Source organism: Brassica rapa, chromosome A07 (assembly GCF_000309985.2).
Source record: "Brassica rapa cultivar Chiifu-401-42 chromosome A07, CAAS_Brap_v3.01, whole genome shotgun sequence".
NCBI classification, from domain to species: domain Eukaryota; kingdom Viridiplantae; phylum Streptophyta; class Magnoliopsida; order Brassicales; family Brassicaceae; genus Brassica; species Brassica rapa.
In genome coordinates, this window is record NC_024801.2 from 1,384,579 (window position 1) to 1,402,752 (window position 18,174).

The following is an 18,174-nucleotide window of genomic DNA, read 5'->3' on the forward strand; positions in this document are numbered from 1 at the left end:
GTTAGTTTAATAAAAAAATTATTATATAATTAGATGAACCAATATATTTCTCTAGTTATTCTAAGAATCATTTTTGTGATGACACATGGCTATAAAAAAAAAGTTGTAATGTTTCTCAATTAATATACAGGGAATTATTTGAATTTACAGTATTCTTGAAGATACAAGTGATAGAAAATATCAAAATGATTGTTTTCACTTTATTACTACGACTACCATTTTAACTGAATGCATGCAATGGGACCAGCCCTAACTCTTAAAGTCTTCTATCTTATACCGAGGTGATATCAGAATATCAGGAGTATATGGGGTTTGGAAACCCTGGACCGAGTTCGGTTTAAAACTTTAAATATTATTAACTGTCGACATCCAAAATAAATAGAACACCTCATTCAATACTACAAGTGTTTAATTTACGAAATAGACAACTCTAAGCAAAATTTACAATGAAACAAAATTGATATATATTTCAAGTTTTTACAACTAATTTTAGATGATCTAGCTACTACGATTTGAAGAGCTTCGATTAGAGATCGAGTCAGGAGGAGAAAGTGAGATTGAAGAATCATATTCACAATCCTCAAGATCTTCATATCCCCAAAACTCTTCTTTCTTTTCTTCTTCCTCTTCCATTTTCCATTTTTCTTTCTCTATTTCTTCTCCCTGTAGTATTTCTAATACCTATTGTACCACAAATCCGAAGACAAACATTGATTAGAAAAGAAAAGATTATAGTGATTAAGAACATAGCTTAGTAGTTTAACCAAGAAAAAGAACATATACTAGTCCAATCTCGTAACAATGTAAATACTTTCTTGGCATGTGGCTGAGTCATATAAACTACAAATTGTACGATTATATTGTGTTTTGATCTTGAAAATCTGGTTTACTAGTTTCTTTTTGTTTTATTGGATATTGTATTACAGATATCAATGCTTAATGTTGGTAAACGAGCCTCTTTATATAAGATCAATACTTTTCTTGTTTAATCACTAATAATACAAAACTCTTGTTTTAAAACTCTTGTTTTAAAGATCATATTGTTTTGTATGGGACTGTAATTAAAATTAGGTGTCGGTAATGGAGCTTTTCATATATTATATACTACTTATCTTCTTTTTATTGAATTGATAAGGTTCATATATCTTATTCAATAATTAAAAAACAACTCTTTTTTTTCGATAAACCTTATCGGCTCATCTAGTCAGTTTCGGGAGGAACGCACTTAGACACTAGCCTGAAAACGAACCACATTGTCTGACCCTAATTTGGAATACCTTCCGACTAATGCAAGGGAGTGGACCAATCATTTGTTATGGCCTATCATATAAACCACTTGGATCGAAACTCAAGCCCAAACTGACCAAATAGTGATAATTTAGTTCTCATGGAGAATCGAACCCAAGACTAATGTGGCTATACACCAAACCACAAGAAATTGTCACTAGACTACCACCACTTGGTTTTAAAAAACAACTATATATATATATAAAATAAATGTATATGTTATATGTATATGTGGCATTGAACTAAGTTTTAGTTTGTTTTACAAAGTCAAGATTTATTCAGTATCACAATATGAACAACTAAGACACTTTTTAGTCACGCAGCGAATGAGCTAACTGAAAAGCGAATCGTTGAGTAATATCGATACGATAATACGTCTCACTATGAACCAATAATAAAACTTAATTTGGCTTTTAACTTTTAATAAAAATAAATATATGATACTATATTATTCTTTTATTGCCAAAACTAACGTATAAACTGAAATAAGGGAAGAAAAAGAAACTACCAGTTATGTCAAATAAACTAAAAACTAGTGTCTATTATATACATATTTAAAAAGAAAAGCAATAACTTTTATATGATTGCATAATGAACGTACCTCGATCATGGAAGGCCGACATGGAGACGATGATCTGATACAGAGAGACGCAGCAAAAGCGATGCGGTGAAGCTGTTTGATATCAAAGTCCTCCTCGATCCTTGGATCCACCAACTTCTCGATCTCGCCCTCTTTTATTATGGTTTTTGCCTGTTAAAAATATTTAAATTTAAATACGAATTGAACTATATAACACGAAAAATATGATCAAGGTCTGATTGGTTAGGGTTGAAGATGTATATTATTTTGCGGTGTGAAAATGTTGGGTGTAAGAAAAAAAACCTATACCATCTAAATGTTATGGTTTTTTTTTTTTGCTGTGGTATATGCATAATTTATAAAATTTAATTGTTTAAAAAATATTTTGCAGAAACGAGTGAAAAAGACAGAGTTTCTACAACCTTGACCAATAACACTTTAAAAGGATCATGCCATAAAAATAACGGATAAATTGTAAATACATTCAGGTTAAATTGGATTTACCCAGCTATGTAGGCTTTGGTGGGAAGCATCAACAGGTCTTTTACCAGAAATGAGTTCAAGCAAGAACACTCCAAAAGCAAAAACATCAGTCTTCTCATCCACAATCCCATGTGTGTAGTACTCTGGTGCTAAGTGCCTGTATTTATTCAAAAATGATTAATCAACATGTTAATACAAAACACATGCACTTTGTTATATAGTTTAAATATAGAAATAAAGTAAGAAAGTACCCAAAAGTGCCTTCAATTGGAGCAATGGAATGGTGAGACCATTGAGAAGGCAGCCATTTTGCCAAACCAAAATCAGATATCTAAATACACATAGATAATTATTTTCTTCTTTTAAAACTATTGTTAAATGAAGATTATAAAAAGGAGAATAGTTATAGATAACAATGAAACAGTTAAAATATTAAGAAGGAAGAGACAAAAAATATATACATATTACCTGTGGCTGAAAATCGTGGGTTAAGAGAACATTGGAGGATTTAATGTCTCTATGTATGATCCTTCTCTGACAACCTTTGTGTAAATAATGAAGCCCTTTTGCTGTCCCAATAGCAATTTGATACCTTGTCTCCCACTCCAATGGTGCTTGATTCAAATCTACATAACACAATATTAATAAAAAAAAATATTTATAAACAAACAAAAAAACACCAAAGCATTAAATCTTGATTTTGCAGAAAACATGTTCAAGAAAGCATCATATGTTCATAAAAGTTCAATATGTTTTTTTGTCAAAGAAGGTTGTGGATTGTATACCATGAAGGAGAGAAGCAACAGAGCCTCTAGAAGAGAAGATGAAAACAAGATAGAGACCATTTTCAATACAACAACCAAGAAGAGACAAGACATTAGGATGTGAGACATGTCCTATTGTCCCAATCTCCATCAAAAACTCTTTCTCTCTTCTCTCGTCTTCTCTCCCTCCTCTCGTTATCCTCTTCACAGCGATTTCTTCGCCACTTTTAACTAAGAACCCTTTATACACCTCTGCAAATCCGCCTCTTCCTACCAAGTTCTCTGCAAAAGAAAAGACAAACCTTTTTTTTAGTTAAAGAAAACATTACAGAGAGTTTCTTGAGTTTGGAGACAGAACCTGAGCTGAAACCATTGGTTGCCTCGTAGATTTCTTCAAAGGAGAAACATTTCCACTTGGGTCTTTGAAACTGCTCTGTTTCTTGAAAACCCTCGACGCATTTGGCGTTTGGAGCTGAGTTTTCAGAGTCTGAGTCGAAACTGCGTCGTTTAAAGGAGAAGAGACGTTTCAAGCTGTTGCTTCGAATGTACTTCATCTTATTTTGTGGGGTTTGAATATACTTCAGTATTAAATCACAGAAGAAGGAAGGAGGAGGAAGAAGAAGAAGAGAAGAGAAGAGAAGAAGAGATATTATTATCTGTCTGTTTTTTTGTACTTTGTGAATAAAAACACAGAAGAATTAAATTTGGGTTGGTGAAGGTTTACGGTGAGGGCGTCCACAGAGAATTAGGTAAACGAAAACAGAGTTTTGCGTTATATGTTTCCGCGTTTAGCGTTTGATGATTTGCGTTTTGGGGATTATGAAGTCTAGAAAAGTGATGAAGGAACTTTGTGTGGGTGAGACTTTAATGGTAGCTCCGCTTGACGATATCCATGTTCTCAAAGTTACTTTGTGTATTTTTCTCTTTTTCTGTTTTTTTTGTCCTTTTATGCAAAATTAAAGTTGGGTGATAAATATAGAGTTAATTTGTGAAATACTCCCACCGTTTATTAATATAAGTCGTTTTAGAATTGTGCACAAAAATTAAGAAAATCATTAATTTCTTACATTTTCTAAATAAAAACATCTTTAATTATTTACTTAACCACGAATCAACTAATAATAAAATAGAAGGTATATTATCATTGTCATATAACATTAACTGTTAATAAATTTTACATTAGAAAACAGAAAATATTATAGTTTGGAACATAAAAATTTCTCTAAAACGACTTATATTAAAAAAACGGAAGGAGTAACAAACTTGTAATAAAATGTTAAGAATATATCATCATTAATTTTATAATTAGGTGTCATAGCATTTTTTTCTTTTCTTTCGGTTTTGGTCCCTCTTGGACCATCTCTAATGAAACATTATTTTTCCTCTATATTTTACACTAAAATATAGTAACTCTATTATAGAGTTGGATTTGCTACAATGGTTTACTCTATAATAAAGTTACACTATAATAGAGTAAAATATAGAAGAATGTTAAGAGCAAATTCAAATCTATAATAGAGTTATTCTACTCTATAATAGAGTTACACTATAATAGAGTAAAATATAGAAAAATATTAAGAGCAAATTCAAATCTATAATAGAGTTATTCTATTTTAGTATAAAATATAGAGAAAAAAAATAGTGTTCCATTAGAGACATCCTTAGCAAAAAAATAAAATAAAAATAATAGAATTTGGTACTGCAGTGGTGGTGGTTATTGCACTAGTGGTGGTTATCGCAACGACATTGGCGGTGACTAGAGTGCATGGTAGTCAGTGCATGCATGGTGACTACGGCGGTGGTTGTTAGGGAGGAAAGTTGGTCATAATGAAGAAGAAACTATGGTATTTTGTAGAAGAGGTTACTATGGCTGTAGTGGTGGTTGTGGTTACCATTGTAGATTTGTAGTCGTGACCGTCATAGTGAATCGAAGAAAGAGACGATGTTATTTTTTTTTGGTGCAAGAGATGATGTTATTGAAAAAAATTCTTATTGAAAAAAATTCTATGTATAAGAGATATAATAATGAAACATATGAAATTGTATATTTTTCTTATAAATGAAATTATCAAATACAATAGTATAATAGAAAAATAGATTGTGTTTACATGTTTGACATCTAAAATTACGGATTTGCTTGTTATCGTGGGGGTGACTACAGGTATTGCCGAATGATGGATGTGGTTATGGAAAATGTGATGATGATTACAAAGTAGACGATGGTGATGATTTTGCTTTATTTTTTGGTATTTTCCAAAAATATACTAGAGGGAGATATATTTTAGGGGTTATTTGTGAAATAACCAAAACAAAAATTAAAATTAACTTTTTAGAGAGAGAGAGTAAAGAGAGAAAAGAAGAGAAAAGAAGAAAAAAAAAGGTGATTTTGGTTAGTTTGTTAATTTTGGTTTTTTTGTTGAGTTATTGGATGCAATTTTTCTATATTATATTTTATTGGTGGATGCCAAAACGTCAACCATTTTATTTTGTAAAATTTCCAAATTGTATACATCTCTTTATTTATGATTTTAAATATTAGATTTTTATAATTTAATTTATTTTAAAATAGATGTTTCAATTTTCTTTATGTAGTTATTGCTATTTTCTTTATTTAACTTTATAATATATATTATTTAATGAAAAAAACTAAAACATAGTAATTAAAGAAGGTTATAATAGATATTTCTATATATTTTTAAATCTGTGAAATTTTAAGAATTTATAATTTGAGACAGAGAAATATTATTTAGTTATCATTTTCTATCTTGAATCAAGTCAAAGTAAGTAATATATTACAAGTACAACATATACTATAGATATCCGGTCATATTATATATTTCGGATAGGACAAAATGATTGTATAATACCATATTAAACTTATTTTGCTACAAAGCCTGCAATAGAAACATACTCCAAATGATTTTATAGCGTTTAGATTTTGTATTTGTGTTTAGCTATTATATTGGTGTATTTGAAAGCGTCAGATAATTGAAGTCAGATTATTAATGCAGCAAGGAAAATGCCACTTTGACACTGATATAATGGATTCTTCTAAAAAACTCACTTTAAATTGTAAAAGGCCAAGCCTAACATATTGTGCTTAATTAAGTGAAACTATTGTTAGGTAGTCCAAATCGAAAGCTCTTCTGGCCTAACACTGGGGGGGGGGGGGGAGGGGCAATCCTAAAAAATTACTTACTACTAGAATTAATCATTATTTAACTTCTGTTTGTCTACATAGGCTTTTATAATATATACTAGATTTTGATCCGTTCTTTAAAGACGGGTATATTTTTGTTTTAATTTTTTTTTTGAATATTTTAATCATAACTTTTGTATTTTTTTATACATTATAGTGGTATCGGGCATGAAGAAAAAAAAACAGCGCTCATAATAGTGAAAATACTTACTGTCAATGATTTTTTTTATAAATAATGTGATTAATTAAATATACCTGTAATATTTATTTTTAGTGGAACAGTTCTTGGTGTCATAACTATTTTTTGCTCACACACAATATATACGTAAAATTTATTATTATAATAATGAAAGTGGTGGATCTCTAATATATAGGAAGTAAGAAAAGGTTATAATAAAAAAAGAGAAGTTATAATAAACTGAAAATTACGTAAAAGGTATATTTATATGTAGACTAATTAGTTAGTAAAATATAGAAATAAATAGTTGGACATAACATTATCAATTGGTCATGATCTAAATTTAATAGTATTGATTTTTTTCATAAATAATGTGATTAATTAAATATACCTGTAATATTTATTTTTAGTGGAACAGTTCTTGGTGTCATAACTATTTTTTGCTCACACACAATATATACGTGAAATTTATTATTATAATAATGAAAGTGATGGATCTCTAATATATAGGAAGTAAGAAAAAGTTATAATAAAAAAAGAGAAGTTATAATAAACTGAAAATTACGTAAAAGGTATATTTATATGTAGACTAATTAGTTAGTAAAATATAGAAATAAATAGTTGGACATAACATTATCAATTTGTCATGATCTAAATTTAATAGTATTGATGTGTATATATATATATACACATATGTTACGTATCTGTTTTGAAATTACTTTGAAGTTCTAAGGGTTATGCTTTGATTGGTATTCGTGTTTAGATCTTTGTTTGATTGAACAGTTTAATTTGTGTGTATTGCAATAAATGATATATTTGATACTCTCCTTTTGTTTCGATTTACAATATAAACTCTATAAATTAATATACACTAAAAATTTCTATAAAATAATATAATCTTATAGTCCCAAATTGAGTTTTTGGTTTAATTAGTATATCGATAAATTAATATCTCTATAAATTAATGAAAAAATTATAGTTTTGGTGTAGTTCGAACATTATTAATTTATAGAAGTTTCTTTGTAGTTGTTGTTGTAGGAAAAAATTTCCGCTTCAAAATAAGTGTTGTTTTAGAGTTTCACTGCAAAATTTATTAATAAGATTCTCCACTTTATTTTTCTATTGGTTAAAAATGGTTAGGTGTATAGATAATTGTGGTTTTGTTTTGGAAATATACAAAATCAAAAATTTTTAACCTGTGTGCATAAATCTAAAACGGCAATTAAAACAAAACGGAGGAAATATTATTTTACCAGCATCTTATCCCTTATATACTAAATCACAAGTCACATGAACAATAACAGTCTGACACATGGCATTAGTTTTACAAAAAAAAAAAACTAAAAACAAATAAGCGAAAACAACCGGTTGAAAAAATATGCTCCACCCCTTATTTTTCTGCAATTTCAACCATCTAATTCCTAAATTTTCTCAAAATTTCACCCACGTTTCATTATCAACTGTTTTCTTCTGTATATTTCCAGCTTTAAATATCATTTCCAAAACTTTTTAAAACGGTCAAAAGAGTAAAGAACTTATGCTCTTCCTTTTGTCTATTTTCACAGTTTCTTCAAAACCTCAAACTCCACTCTGTATTCGTCAGATGTAATATGAGCCCAAACAGTAAAATAATTCAGAGTGGAAATGACACTTGTGTATATATACTTCTGTTTCACAGATTCTAAAAGGAGACAAACCTAAATGGGAAATAAAATTTTATCAGCAACAAAGGTAAAGTATTTTATCAGCAACAAAGGTAAAGTATTTACCTTCTTTTTGCTTATAAATTGGTTTTAATATCTGTTTTGTGACTTCTCTTTAGAAAAATTATGTTAACTATATTTCTCTAATGCAATAGAGTTGGATATATTGTAGAAGCTGATTCCAATGCTAAGTCTTGATTTTTCAGAGTGAACATAAATATGGGTCCTTTAGAGGAAAGGATGATACTTTCGGGTATGCACACCGTTGCTGATATTTTCTGCTGCTGTTGCGGAGATAATGTTGGCTGGAAATACGTAACTTGCTTTATATCTCTCTTTACTCTTTAGTCTCACTTCCAGTTTTCTTGGGACAGGTTTCTCATTTTTTCACATTTTTTCTTTCTTTATTTGTTAGGAATCAGAGCATGAGAAAGATCAGAAGTATAAAGAAGACAAATTTGTTCTGGAAAGGTAACATCGTCTCTTCTGAAAAGTTTCTCTTGGTCCATAGTTTCAGTTATTTAGTCGAAAAAAAAATTATGTTATCTATTTAGTATTTACTACAGATAGAGAAAATGAGTATACGTTGAAATTAGAACTCTAAACTATATTTATGTGTTGTATATATCTCAAATTTTAAATATAAAATACTTTCAACATATATCTATTTTGAACTATTTTCCGTTTACAAGATCTTTATTTGAATGCAACTATTTTATGAAATTGTTATCCATACTTATAGAATATTTAATTAATATAATTATTTTTTTATTGATAATTTTGAAATTGCAGTTTTATCATCAAATAATTTTAAAAACAGTTAATTTAATTCGTGCGTAGCACGAGGGTAACACTAGTTTCTTCTAAACTGTAAAGCAAAAGCAAAACGCAAAAGCCCTTTCTTGAAAAAAATGCACGCAAAACAAACGAGAAAAACAATACTTGTTTGATTGTTGGAACCCTTAATTGTTTGCAAGTGAAAAATGATGGTTGTCTATGAAAAACTATATTTTATTGTAAATAATATTTTGACATATAAACATGTATACTAAACACTCTAAATGTAAAATAAAAGGCAAACAAATAATAATAATAATAATAATAATAATAATAATAATAATAATAATAATAATTCCATTTTTGCTGTGAAATGATGGTTCTAATATAAAAAAAATATTTTGTTTTTTTTAACACGTAAATAAGAGTCTCGTTTAAGGTACCGAGTTGCTTAAACTACAGTGAAGAATCTACACTTATTACAAAACGGTATATAGAAAAGAGAACAGGCTCAGACAAGCATAGGTCCATGATTAAATACAATTAATGAACACAAGGAAACAGTTAGTCTTTTTTTTTTTTGGGAAATCTGTTTTTTTAGAGCAAAAAAAGTTAACTATGTCTTTTTAGACTAATCTATACTACTTTATGTCCTATTAGACTAATTTTTTCGAAAAAGGCAGTAATGCCCTTAAAATTGTAATTTTTTTAAAAAGATAAATAATGAGTTCGACAAGCGGAATCGATCGATCCCGCTTTACAAGTTACAGTGGATCGATCGATCCCGATCATTATTCAGAACAAAAAAACGCGAAATATATACTGATCGACCTGGTCCATTTCACTCGATCGGCGAAGATCGATTCCTTACAGATCGACCGATCTGTAAAGATAGATCGATCGATCCCGTGCCCAGGAAAGAATCCCAAATCGATTTTTTTGGTTTTGTATGATTATATCCGGGTTGATTCCCACTTGATTTGAACCGACCAAGCATGATTTCAACTCTTTAAGCTCGATTTCTCTGGGACGAAACCCATAATTTCCCATTCACGAACAAAGGGGGAGAAAATCAAATTCCCACCCAAAGTTCATTAACCCTAACTCACTCAATTCTCTGATTTGGACGATTATTTGACCTAACTCATACGATTTCGTGAGCTTTTTACGAATCTATCACTCTTTAGTTTGTTCTGCAAAGGTATGAAACTCTATCTCCACTTCTTTTTAGAGTTTGAAAATAGAAAGGTAAAAGGTACATTTTTTGAGTTAGTTAAGATATTTAGGCTTCAATCATGTGTTAAGGTGATGATTAGAGAAGATTTTGTACACAATCATGGGTTAAATCATATTTTTGGGATAGATTTAGGAATTTTAGGTTTTTGTTATTAACAGAAATATGTTGTATTGTTTTCAATTTTCAGGTATGGAGTTGGAGTTGCCTAATCGTTTATACGGTGAGGGATTGAAACCTCAGGTTAAGAAGATTAATAACGTTTCTTCAAAACCAAAATCCTCTATAACGTTTTTCTGTAACTCTTCCAGAGAAGACTTCAATTCCAAAGCAAGTAACCTTCCCCCTTTCTTTTTATCAACATTAAAACTCCAACCTGAAGATACAACCAATTCCCAAACACCACATGAAGCATAGACATGAATCATGGTATAAATAATGTGAAAATTTTGTGAAAATTTTGTGAACAATCAATGGAATATAGAAGACGGCGAAGAAGGTTGCCAAGGTTTTTTTGTCGCTTTTTTTTGTTCTTTTTCGTTCTTTTTTTAAAAAAATCGATTTTTTAAAAAAATATAAAAGTGAATATTCTCAAATATTTTGTTTCCATATTTTTAGGAACTGATTTCTTATCCGTAGAATACAACTAATATGTAGAAATCAATTTCTACAGTTTTTTAGAATTATAGTAATGTTTAGAATTTGATTTCTACATGTTTTAGATTTATAGTAAATCTGTAGAAGTCGGTTTCTACATGTTTTAGAATTAGATTAATGTGTAGATTTTGATTTCTAAGAATTTTAGAATGGTAGGTTAAGCGCGGAATGTGTATTCTACATATTTGTAGAATACTCCTATTTACGTAGATCACGTATTCTAAACATTGTAGATTCAATGAAAAAAGTAGATTTCGTTTTCTACTTCGTAGAATGTCATTTCTACTTTTTTTAGAACATAATCTGAAATTTATAATTTTAACTTTTTTATAACTGGAAAATATACCATTAAGTTCATATAGGTATTTTAACAAATGTTACTATTTTTCCAAATTTTTTTTGTTTGTAAAACTATTTATTAAAATTATTTTCATAAATATTAAAGGGTATTATAGGAAAATATGACACAAAATATAGATTAGTCTAAAGGGACATAGTTACTATTTTTTTGCTCTAAAAAAACAGTTTTCCCTTTTTTTTTTTAACTCTTGTGATATTTTATAAAATTAATGATAAATCACACAACTAGAAGAACCAAAACAACAAAAACAAGAACATATTTAATTCCACGCAGCCGACAATCAAACGAGAGTTTCCATAGAACCTGAATAAGCACGAGCTGAAACCATAAGAACCAGAGACTTGAGGAAACCACAAACCATATAGGCCGAAACCACACTCTCACAGGAACCAACCCGGCAGAAACTACAACGCCAAAACTGAAGCAGACACAGAGACAAAAGCCACTAATAGCACATCTGCAACAAACCGCCAGCGACCATGAAAAACCAAAGCACAAGATCAAAACTTGAAACTCGAAGAGGGGACAACAACTAAAAAGATCAGCAGCTCATACACGCGGACCCTCGTGTACCCATACCCCACCACCTACAAGCAAAAGTATGGTCACCTCCTCGCAAGAGATGAGCTGAAAACCGAAACCACTGCTTCGTCTTAATGCTTTACTCCGCAAACCAGTCACAGAGAAAAAACAGGTAGATGGCTCCACAGCTGTATACCATCCAAAAGTCGAACCCCAACCACAAGACCTCGACAAACTGGAAGCGCCAAAAGCTCGAAGAGATAAGAAGAAGCGGAAGTAGTGAGAATACTCAACGCTCGAGCCATTGAGTCAAACACTGAAAGATCTACCAAAACCGACAAAAAAACGAACAACCGGTTACATACACCCCCGTAACCCGAGAAAGAGCCGGCGATCAAAATGCTAAAGAAGCCATCCTTTCCCGGGGACACAAAGCCGGCGATAGAGATGTTAGAGAAACCATCCCTTCCCAGAGATACAAAGCCGGCAAAACCGATGCTAAAAGAGCCATCGCTTGCCAGAGACGAAACCGGACGACAATCAAAAAGAAAGCATGTCACCGGAGACAAACGATCAGAACACCGATCCTCCCTCACGTAGCGGCAGTGAGAAGCACGGCCAACCACGGAGGGAGACCGATAGCTATGGAGTTTTTCTCTCTCTGACGGCTAGGGTTTTTCGTATAAACAGTTAGTCTTCTTGAGTTCATTTGAAGATTATAAGAGCAACCCTATCAGTCTTACATAAATAATATCAATATTTTAAGGGCAATTGTCAATAATAGCACTTTTTGAGTTTTTGTCTCAAAAATAGCACTAGAAGGAAAAAGTCACAAAAATAACATTCATTAAAAAGTAAAATATCCCTGATACTCTTGGTTTAAAATTAAATAAACAAACAAAAATAAATAAAAACAAATAAAATAAAAATGAAAAAAATGAAAAAAAATGAAATTTTTTTTATAGTTTCAGATTATATGTTTTCAGATTCGAAATTTTTTATAATTTTTTTTTTGAATTTTTTTTCGTTTTATTTTTTTAATTTTTTTTATTATTCAAAAATAATTTTTGAAACAGTTTTTTAAATTTTCATTTTAAATTTTTTAATATTTATTTTTTATTTTATAAAATTTTAAACCCTAACTCCAAAACTCACTCCACCCCTTAACTCTAAATCCTAAGGTTTGGATTAATTAACCCAAAGGGTATAAGTGTATATTTACCTCTTTAATGAAACATATTTTTGTGACTTTGAGCTTTGATTGCTAGTTTGAGAACAAAAACTTGGTTTGGTGCTATCCTAGTATTTTTCTCATATTTTAATGTAATTATATATTTCAATCACAAACTTTAAGTTTAATTAAATATGTTGTTAAAAAAAGACCAAGTGAAGGAGCAAAACATGTTTAGTTTTTTTTTTGTAAAACAAGGGTTAAATCCGGATCTATTAAAGTTACATACCTAACTTCTGGATGGAAGGTGCAGCTCACGGATAGACACTCTTCCGGGTATTCAAATGGACTGAAAAACAGTAGCCTATATCCGTGTAGAATGACCAAGAAATGTGACTTAGTTTCACATGGTAGGTAAATCGAACCTGAAATGCAGTGACATCCCAAACACTTCTCTCTACCACTTGACCACATGCTCTCTCGGTCAGTAAAACATATTCAGTTCAACGGAGTGTTTCATCTTCTTCTAATTTTCCTCTCTACATTAATGTTTATTGGTGTGGATAAATATTATATTAGTTGGCTTCTTAATTATTAAATAGCTAATATTACGGCCTCATATCAACTTCTATTTTTGGATAAGCTGAGGCAGAAAGCGGATTTGATGCTCGAAGAGATTCAACAGATTATAAAGGAGAAGTGAAAAATAGTTAGTACACGGAATCAGTGCCAAAGGGGCAGACTTTTAGCTCTGAAATGGCTTGAGAAAGAGTATGAGGAGCAATTTGCTCATCTTCGAGGATATGCAAATGAGATCATGGTGTCGAATCAGGGTTCCACAGCCATTGTAGACACATACAAAATCAAAGCAGGAGAAGATGTTTTCAATGGTTTTTATGTTTGCTTTGGGATTCTTCAGAACACTTGGAGAGGATATTGTAGACCAATGATCAGATTTGATGGTCCTTTCTTAAAGAGAGCTGTGAAAGGGTTGTTGCTAACCGCTGTTGGACATGATGCCAACAATCAAATCTACCCGATTGCTTGGGCCGTTGTTCAATCCGAGACAACTGATAGTTGGTTATAGTTTATCAAGAAAATAAAACATGATTAGTTCTACAAGATGGGAATGGGTTTGTCATCATTTCAGATAGATCAAAGGGACTGAAGAGTGCCATGGAGTCAGAGTTACCGAATGCTAAGCATAGAAAGTGTGTGAAACACATTGGGGAGAATGTGAATAAGAATCATGCCAAGAAAGACTTGCTGAAACCGAGGATATGGAATATTGCCGGAGCTATACAAAGTCGGAACCATTATACAAAGATAGTCCCTCTAAATTAGGTTTTACAAAAACCTATTTCGACTTCATAGAATTTCATTGTGTTTTTATATATTATTTTAATAAGATTGTAATTTTTTTGAAAAAAAAATACATTTTTCAAAAAAAAAACGAATTTATCAAACTTAACCCAAAATTAACAATGTGTAAGATGATGTCGATTAACTCGAATGAATGAGATATTACACTTATAGTTTATGTAGAGTGAGAAATCACATGTGAAATTTCTAGTGAGTTAGTGGACACATATAAAAAAAATAAAGGAAACTGATAAATTAGATTTTGCATATATTTTGTCGTGTTTATTTTAATATATTATAACTAAAATTAAATTTTTTTAACCCTGAATAGTTAATAAAATCTTTGAAAGATATCTATTTACCGTTTTAAAAATAAACAGAATAAAATTATTCTTGTTTGTATAATTTTATCAATATTAGAAAACAGAGTCAATGAATATTATTTTCAATATGTTGGATCAAAACTAAAATAAAATTACTTTTCTAGGTTACAATTATTAGTATGATGGATAAATCAAAATGTGACTGTGATAGATGTAGAATTTTTTATATTAATTAAATAAATCTTTTGTAGTTTGTATGTTCAGTATTCATAGTAAGTACTAAAAGAGTCATATTTTTATCAGTGATGTTGAAAAAAAAAATTAAATATTGTTTTGGGTATTTAAATATCATTGACTTACTTGAAAAAAATTATTTGAACTAATTAAGCCAACTTATCATTCTTAAAATTTGTAAAAATATTAATACAACTAATTAAAACTTTTTATATCATAAAACTTTTTCTTGTTCTTAATTTATAGATTTATATATAACAATATATTAAAATGATGAATACATGATAAAAATAAAAATAAAATCTAATTTTATTCTAATTATATTTTACCTAAATTACCCCCAATTATTATGTATTTAGCTGTAATTATCCAAATATTATTTGAAAATCAAACCGAATCCAACTTTCGATTATCAGCTAGGTCAGTGTTTTATTATCCAGATTGACCCAAAACCAAACTAAAATTGATGCAAAAATTGGAAATTCTTGAATGGTTCCACACAAAAAAAAACTCTCTTTTTCAAAACAAAAAAAAAACTATCCAAATGTCTTTTAGCCAGATATTCTAAGTTGATCAAAAAATGATATTCTTGACCAACTTACCTATATACTATTGTTGGTTGACACTTGGTAACTGTAAAGGCAAGAAGAAAAAGAGCAGAGACAACAAATACTTGAAAACTATGTAACGTATTCTACATTTACATTCTTAATAAACGATAGCCAAAACCAAAGTGTAAACTCTACTCAGTGTCACAAGTTTATGATTTTCTTATATGTTCCCTGAAGAACAGCATAGCAACAAATGGAAAGTAATTATACGTGAATCACTCTTTAATCTCTACTTGTTCTTGAGGGATGATGATAAGCTTCTTGAGAACAGTGGTTGAATTCTCAAGATGAATACACTACGAAGGGTACTGCATCGTTTTAAACACTAATGCTCATTAGAAACTCAACACTCACAAGATCAAAATCATTTAAGGAAAAAAACAAGTGAAGATTGACTCACATAGAAGAAACACCATTAGCATTAAGGAAACAGTGAGCTTGATGGGATGGTTAAATGATAAGCGTATCGGATTTTGGAAGCAACCAAGCTGAGAAGAGTCATAAAAGGTTAGTTAGTCTTTCCTAATCAAATGAGTAGAGCAAAGGTGATTGTGAGAACTCACCTGAGTATGATCAGGAAGTCTCTGCATCCACAAGACAGGCTTAGTTCCTTTCACTTTAGGAGTAGATTCGATTTGTGTCACTAGTTTCTCCTCTTCTTGTTCATTATCACCAGGAACTATAATCCTCAAGGAACTGAAATCTGGTGAACTCCATGTCCTTCTTGTCCCCACTGTTTTCTCTGCATTTCTTGGTTTTGCGCTTTCTTGAATGTCTATGACACATTCAGAGCCATTAACGTCATTTGTAACTTCAGCTACATTCGACTTGATGCTGCTTTCACTACTAAAGCTATGTGAGGTTAAAGAAGATCCAGAGAGAAACATGGCCAAGTCGTCTCTCTCTTCTTCACTGAGATTAACCCAAAGGAGGGGTTCTTTTCCATTTTCACTATAAGTTTCTTGCAGTGAGGCTTCAACGCGATGAATCTGGTTTTCTATAGCGGCAACAAACTGTTTGTGCCGTGTTGTGGATGTTGAATCATCCCCACACTGCCTATGGCTCAATCTGACTGCTTTCTCAAACTCCTCCAACTGAAAATCATAGTTTTAAATTTTGCAGTTAACAAAAAGAAGACTCAATTATCTTGAATCTTGAACTAAAGAGAAAAACAAACACACACTTTCTTGAAACCTCCCCAAGATAACATCACAATAAACATGAGATTACTCAGAGAACATATTATGAAACCCCTCAAACTGATTCATAATAAATTAGCAATAGCCAAAAAAGCTCAAATAAAACGAGGCAAAGAAAACAAACAAAACCATTCTTCAAAATTCAACAAGAACACACTAAACCAGAGAACATGATTCAAGAAACATGTTAACTTTAACAATGACTTAAATCCCAGGGTGCTAGTTAGGCATGTACATATAAACCGAAAATCGAAAACCGAAAACCAAACCGGAACTGAACCAGAACACCGAACCATTCACAAATAAGGAGCGGTCCGTACATCTCTAAACCAAAAATTGAAACGAAACCAACTGAAACGAGAACCAAGTGAATATATCAAAAATACAGTTTATACCTAAATCATTAATTATATTTACTTTAAAAATTAGCAAATATTTTTAAAGTACTACTTATAACTCGAACTACCCAGGAAAAAAAAAATCAAATTATCCAAATAGAATTATCCAAAAATTTAATATCATCTGAATTACCCGAATAATATTTATCCCATATATTTAAATTTATTCGAATTATCCGATACTTAATCCGGAAAAAAAACAACTGAAAAACTGATTTCTTGACTGAATTATCCAAAAATATCTGGAAAATTTGAACCAAACCATAACTGAATTAGAGAACCAATTTTTTTGGACATTAGCTCATTCCTAACATTGTTATCCGAACAGAACCAAAAACTGAATAACTGAACCAAATTTCATAAATATCCGAGGTTCATACCGATATAATATTCTATTTGGTTTATAAAACCCATTCTACATCAAAATAGTAAATCGGGTTTGAGGTTTATGAATAGGGGATCTAAATGTTTGCTTCAATCAAGTTTTTATCTAGTTTTTCCTTGTCTAATTCGCTGGTTATTCACTACAAAATTGTACCGAGATTCCAAAATAGTACAAGAACACACTAAAAGATTATTCAAGAAAGACTTTTGTGCATAGAGAGGTTCCCAAAACAGTACCTGCCATTTGGCAGTACCCAACGCTGCTTGAAGTTCCTTAAAGATGTCATCTTTCTTCTCTCTAATCCACAATCTATAAGCAGACTCCATTCTGAATAAAGTAAAAATCAAAATTAACTATTTATAAGCAAAAGATAATCTGACTCCATAATAACATAAAACATATACATACATATCTGCAGACTTTTGTACTTCTTCAGCTGCAGAGAAGAAAACATCCTTTTGCCATAAATCGAAGCTGTTAACTACCATCATCGTCGTCACAAAGAAGAAGGTACGAGCAAGGTAATAAAAAAAAAGAAGTTTTTCTCGGATATGATTCGCAGTGTATCCAAACAGAATCTCTCCTCTCTTCTTCTTCTTCTCTAAAATCTCCTCCTCTTCTCTTCTTTCTTTCCTCTTTCTAAAATCTTTTAGTTTTTCGATTTCTTTCTAATTTTAATTGAAACAATAAAGAGCTGTATATTTTACGACAACCCCAACTTGTGTCTAATTATAGAAACGTGGCTT

At 30.6% G+C, this 18,174-nt stretch overlaps 2 protein-coding genes and 1 long non-coding RNA gene across 3 annotated transcripts; 1 reads left to right on the forward strand and 2 right to left on the reverse strand.

The window, feature by feature from the left end:
• Positions 1-333: 333 nt before the first annotated feature.
• LOC103828359 (receptor-like cytosolic serine/threonine-protein kinase RBK2) lies at positions 334-4,220 on the reverse strand. Its single transcript, XM_009103966.3, has 7 exons — positions 3,473-4,220; positions 3,136-3,396; positions 2,819-2,976; positions 2,602-2,681; positions 2,372-2,507; positions 1,889-2,038; positions 334-681 (listed from the first exon to the last, which is right to left on the reverse strand). Exons 1-7 carry the CDS (start codon positions 3,666-3,668, stop codon positions 499-501), a joined length of 1,164 nt encoding a protein of 387 aa, XP_009102214.1. The 5' UTR covers positions 3,669-4,220; the 3' UTR covers positions 334-498.
• Positions 4,221-6,319: 2,099 nt separating this feature from the next.
• On the forward strand, positions 6,320-9,465 carry LOC117126930. Its single transcript, XR_004449692.1, has 2 exons — positions 6,320-8,509; positions 8,610-9,465. It is a non-coding gene; the product is annotated as an uncharacterized LOC117126930 (long non-coding RNA).
• A 6,022-nt stretch (positions 9,466-15,487) lies between these two features.
• LOC103828360 lies at positions 15,488-18,166 on the reverse strand. The gene is made up of 5 exons (XM_009103967.3): positions 17,837-18,166; positions 17,665-17,755; positions 16,010-16,540; positions 15,847-15,934; positions 15,488-15,754 (listed from the first exon to the last, which is right to left on the reverse strand). The coding sequence occupies exons 1-5, from the start codon at positions 17,917-17,919 to the stop codon at positions 15,729-15,731; spliced, it is 819 nt and encodes a 272-aa protein (XP_009102215.1). The 5' UTR covers positions 17,920-18,166; the 3' UTR covers positions 15,488-15,728.
• Positions 18,167-18,174: the final 8 nt, after the last annotated feature.